We start from the raw sequence: 22,132 nt of genomic DNA on the forward strand, positions 1-22,132 counted from the left end.
TATTGATCAACAAACTAAATTTATTTCCAATAACAACAATCTAATCAACACCATGGATCAAATTAAATTGTGTTTAGTGTTTCATTTGATTATCTTATCGTTAATCGTTTATTTTAATTGTGTGGAAAGTCAATTCTATGGTGGAGGATTTAATGATAATTATAACCAACAAAGATCCTTTTCAAGAAGAGGATGTATGTAGAAATTAGTTAATTGTCAAATTGTTGGTTCTAATTATTAATTTGATTGTTATTCAGATCGTTGGATCAACATTGGCCTCGGTTTTCCGGGCTACGGAATGAGACGGAACTTTGGTTCCTACAGTGGATTTAATCAATATGGAGGATCGAGTACATTTGGTGGACGATATGGGAATAGTTGGTACTAATTACTGGACAATTAGCCAACAATTAAAGTTCCATCGGTGTAAATACAAGTAAAAGAAATATAAATTCTGAGCTGTATATAAACTTAATCGATTCTTAATCAAATTAAACACTTTGGACTAATCAACTAATAGTAATCTATAAATATCGGTAAAAAACCCACAAAACACTAATCACAATCAACTAATCATCGTGTTTATTATTGTCAATGATCACAATGAGATCAACAACTTTTGTCTCATAATCAATAAGATTGGAAATCAAATTAATCAACAACAATTGAAGTGGCAACAATTGAACGATAAGATGAATTCAATTTGTTATATTGACAATTTTTTTTAGTTATTCACTTGCTTTCCAAGCAATTAACAAGACGAACATGCTAATTAAATTAATTTTTCTTACATTTTGCTTAATTAAACTCATTAAATCAGATGAAATTTGTATTGATTTAGCAAATGATCAGAAAATTTCTGTATCATCAATTGCTAAGGAGGATTGGTTAACAAGCTCTTATCCAGTTTGTGCTTCATTTAGTAATCAAATCAATAAAACAGGGTAAGTCTTACATCTTAATCAGTAACAATTAATCAATTCCTCTCTATTTACCACCACAATTAATAAAATTTAGATGGGCAAAACTTCACGTTTGGACTCAATCTCAATCTAATTACAATGATTCAACTCTGGCCTATTTGGCTGGTTACATTGAGGGCTACCTAACCAAGGATTTAATTAATATGCATTATGACAATTTATGGGAAAAATACTGTAACGGAGAAATGGCCTTTTGCCGTCGAGCTTTTGACTTTTTCGCTCAGAATGAGGCCTACATTGAACGAGAAGCGATCGCCAACCGAGATACTGATCCATACTGGAATCAGGTTGGTCTGATTTTAGACCAATTAACTGGAATGGAAGAAGCAATTAACTCGAGATCAAGTTACCATCCCGGTTATCGTGTTAATACAACGGGTAAAGTTTATCTGGTCAACACTGTGGCCGATATAATGGATTTAGAAAGTGCCCTTAACCGGACAGTTAAAACTCTTGCTGTTGGTCAGTCTTTTTGCTCTTCTTTGGTTCGTTACACTGGAAATGATTTGCTAATTGGTCACAATACTTGGACACAATTTGGTTACATGTTACGTGTATTGAAAAAGTATGAGTTCAATTTTAAAACAACTTCGTCCGCAGGTAAACTTGTACCAGGATCAATGATTTCCATGTCATCTTATCCAGGGATTATTTTCTCAATTGATGATTTCTATCTAATCTCATCTGGATTAGCAGTCGCTGAGACAACGAACGGTAATCATAACGCCACAAGTTTTGATCTACTTCGCCCAACGAACTGTGTTCTAACCATGATTCGAACCATGGTAGCTAATAGATTAGCTCGTGATGGTAAATCTTGGGCAAAAAATTTCGAAAAGTTCAACAGCGGAACCTACAATAATCAGTTCATTGTCGTCGATTATAACAAGTTCCAACCTGGATCGACAAAAAGACCCACCGATCTCCTATGGATTATTGAACAAATGCCCGGAAGCGTCGTCTACGATGATATGTCATCAACCTTAATTACTAACGGTTATTGGGCAAGTTACAATATTCCTTATTTCCAGAAAACTTATCACATTGCCGGTTATCCTCAATTAGTAAACAAATATGGCGATTTTTATATCCACGAACTTAATCCTCGTGCTAAACTGTTCAGACGAAAGCACATCGAAGCTTTTGATCATAAATCACTTCTTCAATTGCTTCGTTACAACAATTACACCCAAGATCCAGAATCTAAATGTAATTGTACTCCACCTTATTCAGCATCTATGAGTCTCGCATGTCGAGGTGACCTTAACGATCCGTCGGGAATTTATGCAATTCCCTCTCAAGGAGTAATCAATGAAGCAGCGATCGATACCAAAGTGACCTCATTTGAACTGTTCAACAAGTTGAAAATGTTCGCAATTAGTGGGCCAACTTACGATAATGTTCCTCCTTTCTCTTGGTCAAATTTCACTCTAAGAGACCAATTAGTCCACAAAGGTCACCCTGACCTTTGGATTTTCAAGCCGATCTATTTTCCTGACAATTGATCATTTTGTTAATCGAGAGGATCAACAACCAGTAACAATCTAATCATTGATTTAAAAAGAAAATGATACAACTCGATTTCCTATCAAAGATTAAGCTAATTTGATTATTGTCGATTGTTAATCAATTGTAGAGATTAAAATCTCTAATGAAACGAACTAAATTGTTTGGATTTGATTCCATTTTTTTATTTACTTTTGGAAGGACATTTTAATCAAATGTCAACTAAGAAACGACTTCAATTAAATCGTATGATTAAATGATTGGTTTCACTTTTGTTAATTGTTGAAGGATTTGATTTATTAACTTTTTCAATTGGATTATATTGATTTCCCATTTTAATTGTAATTGATTCCCATAAATTGACAATAGATTCAAAAGGTTATTTAAAGGTTAGGCGATTGGAAGAGATGAGATTCATTTAATTGTGTAAATTTAGTTAATTTAGGTTTTTGAACAATTAAGTGTTGAGTTTATATAACAATTAGTGAAAAATAGTAACAATAATAACGATAGTTAACTTTGATTGAGCATTAATCATCAACGTAACAATTGAAAATTTTCCTTCGAGAAATAAATCATTTTGATTGAAATCAGATTCTTAATACATATCAAACCAGTAGAAGCCAGAAATTTAAACCCTTCTATTAAAAAAATCTTAATTATAAAGACAATAATTACACAATAATGATTGTTTGAACAATTAAAGATCAACACTAGTCAAGGTAATTGAGAAAATAATTTCCTAAATATGATAAATGGGAAAGTTAATTAGTTGATTTTCCTGGTGGGATTTTTTTTTCATCATTGCACATCACAGAGAGACATTTACAGTTGCTAAATTGGTGAATTAATCAGTGGGTTAGTTGCAGGTAAATGAAGGACGGTAAGAAAATCAATTAGTTGATTCAATTGTTTTGATGGCACATTTGGTGGTTAATTTAAATTGTAGAATTTTTTAAAGTGGCCTCTCGTCGTTTAAGAGATCCACTGGTAAATGCGGTAAGAATCAAGCCGATCAATAAGGAGAGACAAAACATTACATTACAAACGGTGTGTCCAAATTTATTGACGGTGAGCGTTGATAAGAAGATCAGAATAATACCAAAGAACTGAAATTGCGAAGAAAAAAAAATAATTAGTTTGGATTATGGAGTTAATTTGAATATTGGAAGTGGAAAATTGTTGCGTTACCTGAGCTGAGGCGTTTAGTATACCGGCTGAGTTACCTTCGGGTTGGGGATAAGTTATTTCAGCTGCATATTCAAACCCGATGGGAAGGTAACCAGTCATGAAGAAGCCGAGAAGAGCTGAGACGATAAAGACCAAAACCAGGCTGTATTTGAGCGAAATAGTGAAACCGATCAGGCCAATTAGCGAGAATAAGTAAAGAGAGAAAACAGTTTCCTTGTATCGATGAGTTTTATCGAGAATGTAACCGCTCACCATGGAACCTAATGTTCCAACAACCGTTATAACAGCACCAATATTACCAGCGGCAGATTCTTGGCCTGGAAATGCTGAAGAGATCATTTGATCGAGAACGGTAGAAATGGCATAAAATACGCCGACATTGATTCCATAACTGAGTGTTAACAGAATCATATCAAGATCAGTGATTAGCGTTTTCACAGATTGTAAGAAATTCAAGTCTTCTTGATAAACGTTTGCTCGAGCGGCGCTGTTACTGGGACACTTTTTAGGTTTATCCTCGAAAAACAAACAGATAAAGATAAGTAATAGTCCAGTGAAAATCGCTAATCCATAATAAACGTAAGAAAGTTGCTGAGCTATTCCATTGGTAGTCGATGCGGTGACAATTAAAGGAGGTAAGAAAAAGCCAAAACAAACACCCAATTGATTCCCGAAAACACCTATTGACGTGGCCGTTGACACTTCCCGTTCACCGAACCAAACGGCGGCCAATCTTGGGGGTAAATTCAATACGAAAAGATTACAAATAGCGACCACAGTTTGTCCAATCATCGTTAACCAGAATCGATTCGGATTTAAACTTGCACATTTGATCAGTGATCCTAAAAATGTTCCAGTAGATCCAAGGAGAACCGACCATCGAAGGCCAAAACGATCAAGAAACCATGAGGCGGGAATCATTCCAGGTACAAAAACAAACATGTAAATCATTGAAGTTAAATTAACTGATAGATCATCAATCTGGTAGAAGGTGGAAATTTTTCCGGTAATGATTGAATATTGTAACCATTGGAATGCATTGGAAGCTGAGTAAAGGCAGAAAAGAGTGAGAATGAAAAACCTCTTCTTATACAATTTAATGGATGATCCATCTTCTAATCCCTTAATCCCAATTGTGAAACCATTCGGTTCATTTGAATCTGTTGAATTCATTTTATAAATTACACATGAAACTGAATCGTCATCACTGATAAATGAACTATAAGAAGCCACTGTTGTGCTATTACAAGTTTCATCGTTTAATTTTGGTAACACCTCCACTCGCTCCATCATTTCCTTGTTGTTAATTGTTGTTAATTCTGCTTGGAAACTCCAATGATGGCCAATAATTTAATTCTCTCTCTACGTAATCTAAATGTCTAAATACATAAACATTGAGAAAGCAAAAGAGAAAACATTAAAAAGGTAGAAAAACAAATTGGAGGGAAAAGGAAGAAAACAAATTAGCTTTGATTAACATTTTACATTAACATAATCAAGTCAATCAAGTGATGGAAAACAAATTCACACAATTAGTGATCAAGGTTGATAACAATTAACTCAACCAATTAGCCATCGGTGAGTAACAACAACATCAACAACAAGAATCAACCACAAAGGCGATGATGAAACAATAGAGTCAATTGTTGATCTTATTCAGAGACATTCAATCAAATCAGGTAATCAATTAGTTAATTAGTAAATTCAACTTACATGGAGCTAATCACAACATGGTTATCACAATTAACTAACAATTAAGTACACTTGGAAAAAGATTTTCTTAAATGTAAACAATGTGGTCACCTCTTTGTACCAGCCAACGAAAAGTGAACGCGGTTAATTTTTCGTAATTTAAATTGAAACTGATTCGAAAAATTTTTCTTCTAAATTGTTTGAGTAAATTGGTTCATTTATTGTGTTAATTAGAGTCAATTGTGAATAGAAATGATCAAATAATGATGATTATTTCTCAAGATCAATTGGAATTGATTGAAATTGTTTCATGTCTATTATTAGATGATAATCTTTACTTAATTAAATCTCATTTTCTGCAATTTTGATTGATTTTTTTTCCTTCTTTTGATTAATCATCAAATCACTTAATCATAATCAAAATCAATGGAAATACAAAGTTAATTGTAACCAGGAATATGCCCACATTATATTGGATTAAAATTTATCATGGTTTCAATTGGAACTCATTGATTCATGTTTATTCAGCAAAAACAATCAACTGATTAAACAAACATGACAATTGTTGATTCATTGATTCAACAATTAAGTTGTAAATTAATTTTGATCAATCAAAAAATATTATTAATTGAGAGAAAATAATATTCAAATGAATGATTAATTAATCAGTTTATTTGTACACTTGATTTGGTTAAGCTAAATTCACTAATTGTACTAATTGTCATTTCCAATTCAACTAAACATTAAATTAATTGTTTCTCTTAATCGTCAACAATTAACTATTCAAAATTTACCACAAATCTACTCACTAGATGGAGACTTTGTATTTGAACTGCCTTGATAATGTATTGAAATTGAATTAATCAGTTGATTAGTTGATTGTATCCCAAATGGAATTAAATTAAAAAGTTAATTGTAATTAATTGAGAAAGTGATGAATTTGATACAAACTTTGGTAAGAAAAAAGAAACGAGAAAAGTTCAGATTTAAATGAGAAAATGTTGACATGAGTAAATCATTGAAAAGAAACAGATAATCATTGAATAATCTTATGATCAGGTAATTAATCAAGAATGATTGAAGTTCAATCAATTTGATACATGAAATTGTTGATTAAATTAGCAAAGGGTTACACATAGAATTTAATTCTCGGAATTAAATTAACCTTGAAAATTTGATAAATGTCAAGAAATTAAAAGTTCACCTTAAGCGAGAGATGAATTTTAATTGAATCTCATGATGGATTCTTCATGTTATTTTGCCGATAATTCACTGAATTCAAAAATTCAAATTGTCAATCACCTAGAGAAATCAAATAATCTTTAGAAAATTGCGAATCAAATCAATGGAAATCATTGGAAAAGGTAAAACATCAACAATATTAAAATCGCTCCAAGGTAAAATTAGAAAAAAATTTCTCAATCAATTTCATTCATCTATTAATTTCAATCTCTATAGTAAATCTAATTTATCAATGAACATTTTCAAAAGTATCGCCATCAATTCATCTTCCCCATCATCATTATTTTATCATCTTCATCGTCCTACTCTCCTCATCTTTACTTGATTCCACCCGCTCCAGGCCAAAATTATTACTTAATTTTCCTCTCAACCCTCCTCTTTACCTTAGAATCATTCAAATTATCAATTTCTTTTTTTTTCCTTCTTTCTCTTAACATGGAAATCAATTGATTCATGATTACAATTTAACCTGACAAACTAGTTAACCTTTGAGAGATACTTCAAATCAAGGGGTCAATCGATTGACTTGCCAAACTTTTATCGTTATTCAAGTTTTCATCAATGAACATGATATTATTAATAATAGTAAAAGTAAAGAAATTAATTTAATTTGTTTTGTATAATTAGTTGATATCCAAAAAATATGATCAATTGAGATAAATTATTAATCGATCAGATCTCCATGGTCAATACTTCATTTTTTTTGATAAAAAAAAATCTTGACCACTACAAAAGTCCAGAGTAAAAGTCAATGTAACATAAAGTATATTTGTTGGTCATTACTCCCAATCAGTGTATCAATGTGATTTTCTTGTAACCAAATATTGTAGTGGTCATCGTCGCGCGTCAACATTGACATATGTAGAGTGACCAATGGTCAATCTGCAAAGAGAGAGAGAGAGAGAGAGAGAGAGAGAGAGAGAGAGAGTTAAAAGATTAGAACCAGGAAGAGCTTTTTTTGGCAAACAACAAAAAAAAATAAGATTTTCGAGCAAAAAAATGTGTTGAACACGAATAACATTGTAACAATTGTTTATGATTGGCAGGTATCGAGTATTGGTCAAGACAGACTGTCCGATCATCGAAACGGTCTCTCTCTCTCTCTCCCTTTCTCTATGTTCGATTGATGAAAGGTAATAAGGAACAAGGAACAAGGAACCACACTTGACCCTCTACTCTAAAAAATGTCTCATTCTCTGCCCTTCACGGGTTAAAGTTTCGAATCTAATTTTGAATAAAATTGACGAGAAACTGATTCCTTATTTTTCCTCTTCTTTTATTTTCTTCTTTCTCTTTTTTTTGTAATAGCTCAATAGAGTGGTCAAGGCAGTGAAGTCAGTGAGTGGACAGTAAGGTCAATACAATCACGGATACATAGATAACAAAAAAAAAGGTCTAAAACCGATTTGCTACGATCATAATGTTAATCGATAATTTTTGATACAATCATTTTCTATCTAAAATGTTAATAACAATTTACATTAGGGTTTCTCATGAAATCTCCCGTTGTTGACTATCAGCTACCTGTTTATCTATGATCTGTGACTGATATTTTCTTCTCTCTCACCAATTACCTTTATATCTTACCTTGTCGTTAGAAGAGTCCAATGGATCAAGGCCAATTTTCTCGATGATCCGTTGACATTTTGTCAAAAAAGGACAAGACGGCCAAGGGGAAAACCTCCCTCATCTATCTTGGTAACACTCCTATGGAACATCCTTTCAATCATCATCTTCACTTCCTTGTTCCTTGTTCCGTGTTACCTTGATCCACGATCTTCGATCTTCGATCCTTTCGTGACCTTCCAATAATCTAAATTTGTTCTTCCAAAAAGTGCACAATAACAATGGAGCGAGAAAAAAGATCTTGTAATTTGAGTAACTAACAAAATCGAAAGATTTGTCAACCACCAATACGAAGATCAAAACTACAACCACCTATTAAAATCAATGAAAATCCTTAATCCGAAATTCAATTTTCGTTGATCCGATTACCTTGAATAATTACTGTTATAATTAATCGGTAATCAGTTGATTCGTTTAACTTTCTGACCTTTCAACTAATTTACTGTTGATATTTTGTTTCTCTTTCTTTTTATCTCTATGTTGATAAAATCTTTCCACTAAATTGTAATCACGATGATCCATTTAACCTTTGCCAACCTTAAGGTCAACTTATCCGATCGAGTTATCAATTTTTAAAGAGAAGCTGAAATTCGTGATTGATCCTCACGATTGATCAAAAAGTTAAGTTCTAAGGCTACTTGTTGATCATTTTGTTTTCTTCCTCCATCATCCTGATAATTGTCTTTACCATTGGTGTGAAGGTGAAAATATTACCTGTTAATCAACATAAAAAAAAAGTTAACATTGTAAATCTGTTAACAAGATTGACAAACAAACAAAGGTAAAAATATATAAGGAAATTCAATGAAATGTAACGGATCCCTTGTCAACACCCATTCAGTTTAACCTTTAACCTGTCAAATTTTGACACCAATTTGACAAGATTGTTCACCAGCAATTTTACCCACAACTAACCAATATCACCTAACAAGTTTGTCCCTCTTGTTGTGTGGTGGGTGGTTTACATAATCAACCCACCCAATCAACATCTACAGGTAACAATTAACCATATGGATCATCATAAAAGTTTAACCAATCAACCGAGAATCTGATCAATCATTTCAATCCAATTGAATCAATTTAATTGATAAAACCATCGATGACTGATATTTCCTCCCACCGATCTCATCATCATCATCATCATCTAACCGGAAACTTGGAAACAATTTCATCTCTTACCTTTGAATCCTAATCAACATCACCAAAGATCAACAAAATCTTCATTAATTTCAATAACTTCTGGACAGAATTTCCAACAACAACAACAAACTCCGTAGCTCGATTAACCCGTTAATCCAATTCCAATAAACCAATTGCTTATAATTTAACCAAAATGGATCAACTTAATCACAGAACCAAAGATTATACTCTAAATACAATTTGAATCGCTTGTTGACCAGATAAGTTGATCATCATCAACAACAACAGCAAAAATGGGTCATCATCATCATCTTTAATAATATTTAGGTGAAGATAATATCAAGAAAATGGATTGAGAGATATAAAAAAAACGGATAATAGTTAATCGCGTTAATCAAATGATAATCTAAAGCATATTAGACAAGCATAACATGAATAACATGGCAAGAAAATGAATTGAATTGAAATTCCAACTCGTAATGATGATAAGTATCATTGTTATTATTACGATTAACCAAATGATAAAAATAATAATATTATTAGTAACAATGAGGAATCACCTTTAATCCCTGCTCGGATAATAAGCTAATCCAAGGAAAAGGATAATAATAATTTCACATGAATTTAGATAAATAACAAGTTAAATGTCAACTTAACAATTTAAATGATTAGATTGGATACAATAAATTGATTGTTATGATCTGAAAAGAAATGAATCAAGAAGATAATCAAAATGCAATGGGAACAAAACAAAACTGACCAATAGCACCAAGAAAAATGTAATAGCAACAACAACAACTCGATAAACATACTGACCAGTGATGATAATATTTTGATAAAATTGATTGCGATCAACAAAAGGATAAAGTAAATAGTGAAAGGAAAAGAAGCAAAGAAAGAGAGATAGAGAGAGAGAAAGAGATAATCTCCTTTAATCATGTTGATTATGGTGAAAACAAATCGTAGGAGATAATCTGCCAAAAGGATTGTTATTATTGAATTTGGAGGGCGAGAAAACAAAAATGATGTGTAAACAAAATGAGAGAGAAAAAAATTTCCAGGTAATAAAGGAAACAGAACAATTTGTGAACTAATAACAATTTACCTTTACTACATTTTGGTATCTCTTGTATTAAGGGATTAACGTTGATCCCAAACAACAACAATTGTTTAATTCTAATTTCAATCTTGACCACAAATCTAAACAGTTAGAAAACTGATTATCATATTTAAGCGGATTTTCAATATTCATCATGAAATCTATCAAATACTAAATAGTAATTCTCATAATAATAAAAACGTAAACTAAGTTGTTCATTCAAATATAAAGAATAGAAAACTTTGTTGGAGAAAAAAAAAGTTTTTATTAAGAAAATTTTCTCTCTTTTTCTATGATAGAATATTGTTTTTTTTCTTTATCTTCTTCTTGTTTTCTACCTTTTGTAATATTTATTACAATTTAACTGACCATTGGTCAGAAAATCTGCAAATACAAAGTGTAAACAATCATTTGAATAATATGTTTACTTATGAAACAAAAAGAGAGAGTATGAAAAGGGTTAACATTGTTTTCATCTGATTCTTGACCAACTTTATTCAAGATTATATTCAACTGGACGATGGTCATGATGATTATTAGGGAGAGGAAGATGAGCATCGGTATGACATTATCATTATTGGGCTAATTTATTGTTATCAATGAATTAAATTAGCGTCAAAGTGACCATTGGCTATTGATAACATGAAATGAATCATTTCTTTACGTTTTTTTTTCATTCTCTCTCTTTTTTTCCCTCTCTTTCTGTTGATCTTGAAAAATAGCCTCAGGTATCAAACACCCACGATCAATGGACTCAACTGGGCTTAACCTTAACTTTTATATTGCAATTAAACGTTAACTCCTCACACCAGGTAAACTTAAATTGGTATCTTAGTTAAAAAAGATGATCAAAGAGGAAGAGAAAAAAAAGAAAATTTTTAAGAACATCTTCCCTTTCTGTCTATTTCTCTGTCTATTTAGGTCTGCCCTTTCGTCTGTCATACTCTTATCATCCCTCATCTTCCTCATCTTCCTCATCTTCCTCTCTCTCTCATGATAACCAACATCTTTCTCAACTTTTACTATCTTCTCTTTCGTCTTCAACATCACTATTATCTCTCTCTCTCTCTCTCTCTCTCTCTCTCATCTTCATCTTCATCATTTTCATTATCATCATCTTGTTGTTCATCCTCCTAACAAGCTCAAACCTTTCACTATTAATCTCAGGTAATAATTCATTCTTGGTAAATTTAATTTCGCCCACAAAATTAACAAAAGTCATTGGGTGCTAAAGGGTATTCATTGGCCTCCATTACTATTATTATTCATTGTTATCATTTACCTGAACATAAATCATAATATCTCATGAATGAAGGAGTGATAATCATAATTGAATAAATATGAAATTTATTTCAATTTACAAAACAAACTCCCACAAATCTTAATGTTTATCATTTACTTACATTGAAAAATAAGGTCAACTGATCAACCGGTTAAAAATTGTCAACAATTAAACTTTGATTTATATCAATTCTCATTTTCTCACAACTTTTAACAATCAGTTAATTGATTTCCGTTCACAAATAATCAAAATAACAAATCAAAGTGTTAAATTTAATTTCATTTAGTGAGAGAAAAAAAAAATATTAATATATTAATACAATTTGACATTTCCAGGTTAATCATAACAATTAGCAGAACAATTAACTTTCAAATATCAAAATCTAATCTCAATTAACTTCCTTGTGATATTATGATTAAGCTTATTGGTTACAACTAATAAGATTTGAATAATCAATTTGATTGAACAATTAAAATCAATCAGCCTTAATTGACTTAATAAACTAAATCAGTGATCAGAAAAACAAAACCAAATTAGTTAATCACAATGAAAATTGTTTTTCCATCTCAATAACAGTAACCATGATTATTTAATAAAAGCAAACACGATCAACAATTAACTTGATCATTTTGATGATTAAGGGATTTGTGGCTTATGTGTTCACTATTATCCCAATGATTAAATCGTGATTAACTTTTAACTAACAAAATTAACTAACAATGAAAATTTTCAGGTTGATTAACTCGAAGGACAATGAATTATAATGAACATCCTTCCTCTCCTCCTACTCGTCATCCTCCACCTTCATCATCATCATCATCCTTAATCCTCATCACTTTCTTACTTCCGGTCATCTTATTGCCTTGATTGTTAATCCCAAATAATGATGATTAGTCCCCAAGGAACCAAATCAAATTTGTTAATCACGAAACGGAAATTAACCTATAACTGACCTATGCCTTTTTGTGGTCATTTAATTTAATAAGATAATTTAAATTTACTACAAGATTAGACATAATTAGTAGAGTAATAAAAAAAAAGAAACCACAATTAACGTGACTTGAGTATCAACAATTAACTAATCACATAACAACAATCACTTAACCACAATTTTAGAGATAATTTTAATTTCTATTTGTAAATAATAGATTGGTAATGATTAACTTGATTTTTTCAACACAATTTACAAGTTACTTGATTAAATCAACGCTCAATATTAATGATTAAATTAATCACAATTGTAATTAACTTTTCAATATTAATCTGGTTATTTAGGTCATAGTATAAATTAAATCAACTCATTGACCTTCAATCTGATTTTCATCAAAAAATAACAACAAAAAGTTTTCAGATTTTTTGTTGATTGTTGATTTAATTAACAGGTTAATTGTATTAATAATTCAATGTAAGTCTTATAATTAATATGTAGTCAACTAATCACAACAATTACAATTAAGTTTTGAACAAAAAATCAAATTTATTATCAGACTTAATCAATAATCTTCAAATGTAATCACAAGTTTACAATTCAAATCATTTTAAGTCAAAGGTTAATCTTGAAATGTGCTAATCATAGGTAGAGGTCAATACAAAAAAAACTGACCAATTGACCTCAGGAAGAGAAAGAGCTAAGGTCAAAGAATACATTGTAATGGACAAAGTTGAATGTTAAAAGAAAGGTAAATGATATGATGATATTGATAACCCACCCTCACTTTGGTCTCATCATCATCATCATCATCTTCATCCTTTCCATCATCAACTCTGGTCATCATCATCATCATCATGTAACCCATCATTTCCTTTTCCTTTTCCCTTTCATTTTTTTTTTCTTTTCTTCTCCTTTCTTATATTAATATATAAAAGTACTTTCTTTATTCCTGTGACATTTTTTTCTTTCATTGACCATTGTCATTTTTAATACAATTTCCGTTTCCCATCAAACATTTTTCAACGATTTTTTTTTCTCACAATCAACTTGATAACAACAATTAACATAACACACACAAACACACAGTTAAATTGGCTAATCAGTTACAATTACAATTAACTGATCCAATATACATAATACTCACGAATCATAATTAGCATCATTATAAGAAATACAATCTTCATCCTCATCCTTTTCACATCGATGTCTCAATTATTTTCATTCATAAATTTGATTCTATTAATAAACTTACTTTACTAATCAGTACACATAAATACAATTCTTGATATTGTTACAACAATTTAACGGTTAAATTAGTGTAACCGGATTAAAGAAACTCACATACACATCGTAATCAAATTACACTGGAATGTTTTAAATCGGCATAAACAATCATAACCAACAATTAACAATGACGAAAATGATTAACCAAGTATTATAAGAACCAAAAAGTATAATAATCAACTTGGTTAGTAGGTCAGAAACTCAATAGCGACACATCAACAATGACCAAAAGGATGACCAAAGGTTTTCTCTGTCCATATCCAAACATAATGAAGAAAAGTTAATCAGTTGAAATGTATTACCATTGATTGTATGTGTTGATTGAAATCGAAACCATTTACCTGGAACCATTTAGATTTGGTTAATTTTCTTGCACCTTTTCAAAAGGTAAATGAAAGGTAAATTGATACAGATATTGATACAGGAATTAACCTTGATTGTTGCAAGGAAAAATTTATGTTGACAACTCAAGATTCTTGGGTTAGTTAAACGTTCATAGAATTGGAAAGTTAATTGTGAGTAAATAACTTTTTTTTTCGCAACGTTTTCCAATAGGTTTTAAACTGGAAAACCTTTAAACGTAGATTAAGATTACAGTTTATCAGTTAAATTGGTCATAAATAACAATAATCATGGTTAATTAAAGACAAATAGAGTTATCATGTGAAAGATTATCTATTCAGGATTATCCTTAAAGATGAACTTGTAACTTTTGTTTGACACTCATAAGATTAAGTGGAAAAGGTAAATCAAAAATGATTAGTTTTCCTTTAGCAAATTGTTACATAAATTTGATTATCGATCAATATTGTATCAGTTAAATGTAACAATTAACTAACCATAGAGAGAGAATTAGTTAATCATAAATTATATTAACAATAACTTGACTATAATTCATTGAATCTTTAAACTTAATCACAATCAATGGAGATAAACACTCAAAGGATTAATGGTTAATCCATTCACTTGATATGGATGAAGGATTAAAACTTTAATCGTATCATTTAGACTGTGATTTCATTTATTGATTTCATTAGTTTACAATTAAATTGGTTCATCGGTTATTAATTCAATTGGAAAAATCAAATCTAAACAATTAACTAAACCTATCAATATAAATTGCTAACAATGAATCAAGTTGAAAATATTACAACGGAGTTGATTATGAACTTGATATAATAGTTAGTTAATTGTTAAGATTCATGGATCTTATTGATAATTAAAGGAAGAGTATGAAAAAAAAAGTAAATAATGAACTGAATTAAAGTTAATTCAGATCAATTTACCTTCCGGCAATATCTAAATTCCTATGGACAGTTGATTGTTACTCTAAAATATATTATTTTACTTTTGTTTGATTACTTTTATGTACTCTATGTATTGTATATATTTAATTTAATTGCAATTGAATTAAAAAGCGTTAGTTAAATAATTAGTTTCTCATATTTTTGTTTTGTTTTATTATGATTATTTTGATTGTTAATCTTAACCACTCCTTAGATCTATCATATTACCTGAGGCAATTAATATACACTTTATATGATTAAGGATTCTTACATTGAAATTACATGCTTTTTGTACACAAATAACTGCTCATCATCATTATCATCATCATCTTCATCATAATCAACATCATCTTAATCATCATCTTTTGACTAACCTTGATTTAGTTACTAGATAACATTAATAGCTCACAGCAAAATTGTAATATCATTTATTCAAATTACATCAAATTAAACTTCAATTGTAAAACCTATGAGTTAATTGTCATAATGGTAATAAATAGTTTTAAATATTTGATCATTTCATGATAATGATTAGTGTACGCAACAACAATCAAGAGTAATGATTAACAATTAAAAAGTAAATTGTTGTTTGTTCAGTAAACTTTGATTGCTACTTTATGATGATGATGATGAAGCATCAGAAAAAAAAATCAAATTGAACATTTTTCCTCATTTGATTAGTTGATTATGTTATTATTATTAGTTGAGTGTTGTTAAATTGTCAATCAACTGATTAACGATTAGTTAGTTAACTATGAATATTTAATTTGGCTACAATATAATGACAATGGGTATAATTAATTGTTCATTGTTCCTTTAATTGTTACTCTTGTTTCTTGTCCAACCCTTTTACTTGTCAATCAATGATAATTGTTTCAAATAAATAATAATAATAATAATTCAATTGACTCGTGGGCGATTCTGAACATGATTGAACAATTAACTTGAAACAATTTGTTGGTAACTGACAAACAATTAGCTGATTGTAATAATAATAATCATCATCATCATAATGGTAAAAGGTAAAGTAAAAAAAAACGAAAAATAAAAACTTTTTTTTTCTTCTGATTAGTTTCGTTCTCGAACTTGTAGTTTATTTTTTGTTTGAAAAGTTATCATTACAAAGTTAATAGTAAATTAGTTTAAAAATAATAACATATATTAATGGCTTGGGGGTGTTTATTATTATTGTTTGAAGATTGTTACTCACTTGTAAACGGAACTTGTAACCAACTATTTCAGGTAAATGATTAACATGATCATTACAATTAACTAGCAAAGTTATCATTTGTTTTCGTACAGTTTTGTATCTCTGAACAACAAAGTACAATAATAAACAATTACAGGTTAAGATATTGATCTGGTTCAGCCTACTTTGAACAAGAACCATTAATTAGTCCATCAAATCTTAATGAGCCTTCAAGCCATTTAACCCAATCAAGATCATCATCATCATCATGTTGATGGTGATCATTTAGGAGGAGGCGGGAAAATATGTAATCATATTGATGACAGGAAACATCGTTAAAAGTTTGCAACAATCAACGAAATTTTCATCATAAATTGTAAGTTCCAAAAGAAAGAGAGAGAGAGAAAAAAAAAGTTCTAAACAATTCGATCGATTATCTTTTTCTTGATTTAATAATCTTCAGTCTGATGATTTTAAAAGTAAACGATTAACTGATTTACTGATGAACTTATCAAATATATTCTGATGATAAAAACGTTTTGTTTTCTCATTCCTTTCAATGTAATAATAATTAAAACCTTAATCTATCTAAGGGATAATCTTAATTGTTGTTGTTGATGTTGTTCAATTAATTGACTTGCCCATCCTTACGATATTTATAATGATAATAGAGTTAAAATAACCTGAAAAAATCACGAAAAAAACATTTATCATAAGTTTCCAATTCATTGATAATGCGGAAGATGATCAGCTGATCATCAACAATCAACAAAAGAAACAAACTAAAAAAGTTTATCATTAACTGGATGATTACATTATCATTCACTTTTTTGATAGAACTGTTTATTCATTGAGATTGTAATATTAACCATAATTTGTAAGGTCAATTAAGTTGATTGTTAAATGATTGTGAGTTGATTACTTTATTGCTCTGTTGTAATTACTTAATTATTATCAAAGACAAAGATAAAAAGGAGACAAGGTAAAGTGACCAGACCTTGAAAAACAACAAACAAGAGACTATTTCATGATGATAATCACAGCTGATCAAATTAAAATGTTCAGGTAAAGTTGTGAAAAGAAAAAGTTATTATAACAATTAACATGAATAACTTTACCTTCAATAACTACAAACTATTACATTGAACATTAGTCTTAAATTAACTTGAACGAAAATTTGATAACCTAAAAGATTATTTTTGGAAATTATTGATAAAACTCAGTACGATGGAACTTGAATTGTTTCCTGGTTAAGAAGTCAAACTTTCAAATGACAGAACTTTTTTCAATTTCAATCGTGAATCGTAATTGTAACGTGTTTGATTGTCTTCACTCTCGGAGGTCTAGAGATGTCGAGTTGGAGATAAAAATTGTCATTGATTCGCGATCAAAATGAGCCTTTTAATTTATCCAATTTGGAATCTTTGGAGAGAGAGAGAGAGAGAAATAAGAGGGAGGAAGATGAGGAAAAGATGCTAAGTGAGATGAAACTTTTTTCCTCTTTCTTCGGGCTAAGGGATTGGCTCTTTCTCTTCTTTCGCTGTCAATGTAGAAAGAGATTTCTTATTAAAGTGCCTATTAAGTGAATGAGTTTAAAAGTGCGACAGAGAAGATGAAAGCAGATGATGATAAAATAGACAGAGAGAAAGAGATACTGATGATGATGATGATGATAAAAAAGTGAGTCTAAAGATGAGGATGCTGAAGATTATCAGAAATTTGTGGTTTCCTTGATAAAACCTGTCAAACTTTTGGCAATACAAGGAAAGGCCAATAACCATATGAGTTAATTGTGATTGAGAGTAAAACTCAATCTCTTGACCAGTGATAATAAATTTAATTGTGACGCTTAAATTTGACGATTACACTCAATGAATGCTAACTCATAATCACACTTTAAATCAATCTAATTAATTAATAACAATCAGTTAATCAACTTGTGAACCTATAAATTAACAAACAACAACAATCAAGGTTTTTTTTCCTGAACAAGTTAATTTTTTTATCATCATCATCTCTTGGTAACGACAATTAATTGGATTAATTTGTTGTTGTTGATTCATTAAATTAAATTAACCAGTGATTAAGATGTACTGATTACTTTTTCTCAGCATGAATTTTGGTTTTGTTTTGAAACACAAATTAAATTGTTAATTAAATTAACGAAAATAAAAGTCTATGAAACAATTTAAATTGTAACTTTTTGCCACAATTCATTCAGATTAAGATGTCAAAATGTAAATTTACTGATCTAATTTGTTGACTAATTAAACTAAATTGGTTAATATTGTGATGAAATGATTAATGTTAATTGCTAGAATTTAATTAAACAATTATGACAAATCACAAATTGTTCACAGACACAATTAAATTGTGTTGACTTTAGTATCGGGTTAATTGTTTAACTTTAATTGCAAATTTGTTTGATAATCATGATGATTGCATGTTGGAAATTAAATTTTCTGGTTAAATTAACAATTGAAACAATTAATTAACTGGTAGCCACTAATTAACTAGTTAACTGTTAGACTAAATTGAATGTTTTAATTGTTTATTTGATAATGATGAAAGTGAAAAGTTAATTTAATTGTTTGATTAACACGAAATAATTAAGTATATCTCGTGAGTTACATGATAACAATTTGAATCAATTAGGTTAATTGTGACAATTAAATCAAACAATCAAAATACAAAACTAACGTCGCGTTAATTTCAATAATGAGCTTAATTGCTTGCAAATATATTCATTGATAGTTTGTTAATTGTGATAATATATTTTTTTTTTGCTTCTCAAAGAGTGAGAATCAAATTAATCAAGTTGAGAAATGATTTAATTAAACTAACCAATAGCCGAAAGCCAATTGAATTAAAAAGGTCAACTGATAGATATGAAAATTAACTAAATTGATTAGTATGATAATCAAATGTAAGGTCAAAGAGATTTTAACTGAATCAAATTAACAATCATCACAATTAACTATTAGATAAAAATAATAAACATTTATTCATTGATTAACTATCAAATCAACAATCTAATCCAAAAGTGTTTTCAAATCAATTCACTTTATTTAACATTTTTCACCAACATAACAAGTTACCAATACAATTAACATACAATTAGTACAAATTACATATAAACAATTAGTTAATTGTAACAAATTCAATCAACATGAATACCCGGATACCCGTTGAATATAATAAACCCGTATAATTATATAACAATAATAAATTATAATAATTTATTCAATCTTCAAATTCCCATAGACTGTCAATAGTTTGAATGCTGGTCCATTCAATTAGCATACATGCCAATATGTAAGCATCCTCATCCTCATCCTCATCCTCATCTCCATCTTCATCTCCATCTTCATCTTCATCATATAGTTGATCCTCTCTCACCCATTTCAATGTCTTTCATTTTCACTATGATTCCTTGTCAATCTAACCTGTAATTTTAAAATGGTTTCCCTTTTAGCCCTCACACAAATTTACCTTTTACCCTTGACCATCACTGACCTTTACTTTCTTGGACATGTACGATGTACTTTTTTCCTAAGTCTTGACCAATCTTTTTTCTTTCTTTCTCATTCTCTTGTTTACTTTTTACCCTTTGACCTGGTCAACTGAATGGTCACAGATTAATTTGATTTGTTTTCTCCTTTGGTCACAATCAACTGATTTTCTTTCCCGAAAAAAAATACTAAAAACGTGTTTAATCATCAATTACCCATGACTGATAATCTTAATCACTGGATCATTAATCTTATCGTTAATCTTTAATGGGGAAAAACAATTTAACTTTCCAATAATCAGCTAATCATTTGTCAGCAATCAAAATGAGATTTTAACATTTCCATTGAAATTCAACTAATATTTAAACTAATCCTCTTAATTGTTCAAATACTCATTGATTAAAATCAATAACAACAAGATCAATAATATTGAAAAGTTTCAACAAAATCAGATAAAAAAAACTATCACAATTAACTTAATCATTAACTCGGGTAAATAATCATGATCACAAGAGATAGTCCAACAATTTATTAAAACATATCGTTTAATTATTAACTAAATTGTGAGCTTTAATCACAATCAATTCCATTCAAATTAAATTTCGTCTTAATAATCATCTAATCATCAGGAAAAAAGCAAGTTAATCAATCAGATGTTATCATTATCCTAAATCATAATAAGCTATCAAGTTAATAACAAGAAATATGAATCTGTCATAATTGAAAGGAATTAACTTTAATGGGTTAAGATTAGATTTAAATTGTTATTAAGATAACAACACAATCGGAATCAAATCAATTGACTTACCTTGATTGTTACAGATGAAAAACTATTTTTACGGATCAACAGTTTCGACGATGTTTTTTGAATATTGTTCAGAACAAAATTATCACGATAATAATAATTTTCTTTCTTCAACTTTTCGAGGACATTGAGAAAAAGGTTATTACTTTTTGTTTGCTGTTCATGTTTTAAGGTTTCAAAGGGTCAAAGGTGTACACAATTGAGGTGTCAGTTGTGTCCATCAAAAAAATGTCATGTCCATTTGTTTACCAAATCAACTGGGTTAATCTTTCCATCAGGGTAAAAGATTATCTTAATCTTGATCAGTTATTATTATTATTATTATTTTCATCAATGATAACAAGATGATCCTATCCAAGCAAACATATGGGTCAAGATTTCATGATATGGTCAATACTGGGATAATGATAATAATAATGCTATCGAAGTGTCAAAAAAACCCAGAGTGTGAGAGTCAATGTGAAGTTGAAACTTTGACTATCAAGTTTTGGGTTTTTTTTTGCTAAACAAACAAAGGTCAAAATCCGTTTGGATGTTTCCGTCTTTGATCTGATCATCACTAGATGGACACTTGATGAAATATATCGTCTATCATTCATAATGATGGTGATGATGAAGTTGATCATTATCAAGAGTAACAACAACAACATCATCCTCATCATTTATCATCTCACTCTCTCAACGTTTTCCTAAGGCCGGCAATCGTTTTCAAAACAGAAAACGTTTCGAGCTAATTAGTTATGTCCAATTTTTGAACTTATCCCAATACCCTAGGTCTCTCTCTCTCTCTCTCTCTTACATTGATACCTGTTATTTACCTGGACTAAAAAAAGCAAAATTAGAGCAGCATTTAAAGGACTACACACTGTGACATACTCTGTAAGTTACAGGGTAACAAGGAATAAGAAATTGCCTTAGGGTTTTCAGATCTCTTTCTTTGCTCTCTTATTTTTCGTGGTTGAATTAACCTGGAAGATGAAGATAGCCAAAGAGAAGGACACACTTTCTTATTCATCATCATCATCTCTCTCTCTCAGAATTAACTAATTAACTAACCATTAAAGAAACAACATATTCCTTATCCAGTTTTAATCCATCTAAACGTTGATATTAAACTTGCAAAACCCGTAACTCATTGAATTACCTGAGAAGAGGGTGATGAGGCCCTTGCGAGTCAAAGGGGAAGTTTAAATTGAATCTGAACCTGTTTAATGTCAATTAATAATTTAGCAAATAATCATTAGTTAATCATTGAGAAAACCAGAAAAAAAATTAAGATAATCAGATTTTGTTGAGCAACAAATTTAATCCTTTTACTTAATTATTCAATCACGACATAATCATCAACACTTTCATCTTCATCT

The 22,132-nt window shown here is 29.9% G+C and overlaps 2 protein-coding genes across 2 annotated transcripts; one reads left to right on the forward strand and one right to left on the reverse strand.

Moving 5' to 3' along the window:
• The first annotated feature begins 716 nt into the window (after nt 1-716).
• Nucleotides 717-2,768, forward strand: LOC128390088 (putative phospholipase B-like 2). The gene is made up of 2 exons (XM_053349754.1): nt 717-944; nt 1,018-2,768. The coding sequence occupies exons 1-2, from the start codon at nt 766-768 to the stop codon at nt 2,486-2,488; spliced, it is 1,650 nt and encodes a 549-aa protein (XP_053205729.1). The 5' UTR covers nt 717-765; the 3' UTR covers nt 2,489-2,768.
• Nucleotides 2,769-2,879: 111 nt separating this feature from the next.
• LOC128390089 (uncharacterized MFS-type transporter C09D4.1-like) lies at nt 2,880-5,590 on the reverse strand. Its single transcript, XM_053349755.1, has 3 exons — nt 5,394-5,590; nt 3,681-5,059; nt 2,880-3,598 (listed from the first exon to the last, which is right to left on the reverse strand). The coding sequence occupies exons 2-3, from the start codon at nt 4,971-4,973 to the stop codon at nt 3,428-3,430; spliced, it is 1,464 nt and encodes a 487-aa protein (XP_053205730.1). The 5' UTR covers nt 4,974-5,059; nt 5,394-5,590; the 3' UTR covers nt 2,880-3,427.
• Between the last annotated feature and the right edge of the window lie 16,542 nt (nt 5,591-22,132).

Source organism: Panonychus citri, unplaced genomic scaffold (genome assembly GCF_014898815.1).
Source record: "Panonychus citri isolate SS breed McGregor unplaced genomic scaffold, ASM1489881v1 Contig00115, whole genome shotgun sequence".
NCBI classification, from domain to species: domain Eukaryota; kingdom Metazoa; phylum Arthropoda; class Arachnida; order Trombidiformes; family Tetranychidae; genus Panonychus; species Panonychus citri.

Coding starts and splice junctions, on each gene's coding strand:
- LOC128390089 (XM_053349755.1), bottom strand. CDS start 4,973: ATGATGGAGCGAGTGGAGGTGTTACCAAAATTAAACGATGAAACTTGT. Junction 3,599..3,680: donor TACTAAACGCCTCAGCTCAG/GTAACGCAACAA, acceptor TCGCAATTTCAG/TTCTTTGGTATTATTCTGAT.
- LOC128390088 (XM_053349754.1), top strand. CDS start 766: ATGCTAATTAAATTAATTTTTCTTACATTTTGCTTAATTAAACTCATT. Junction 945..1,017: donor AATCAAATCAATAAAACAGG/GTAAGTCTTACA, acceptor AATAAAATTTAG/ATGGGCAAAACTTCACGTTT.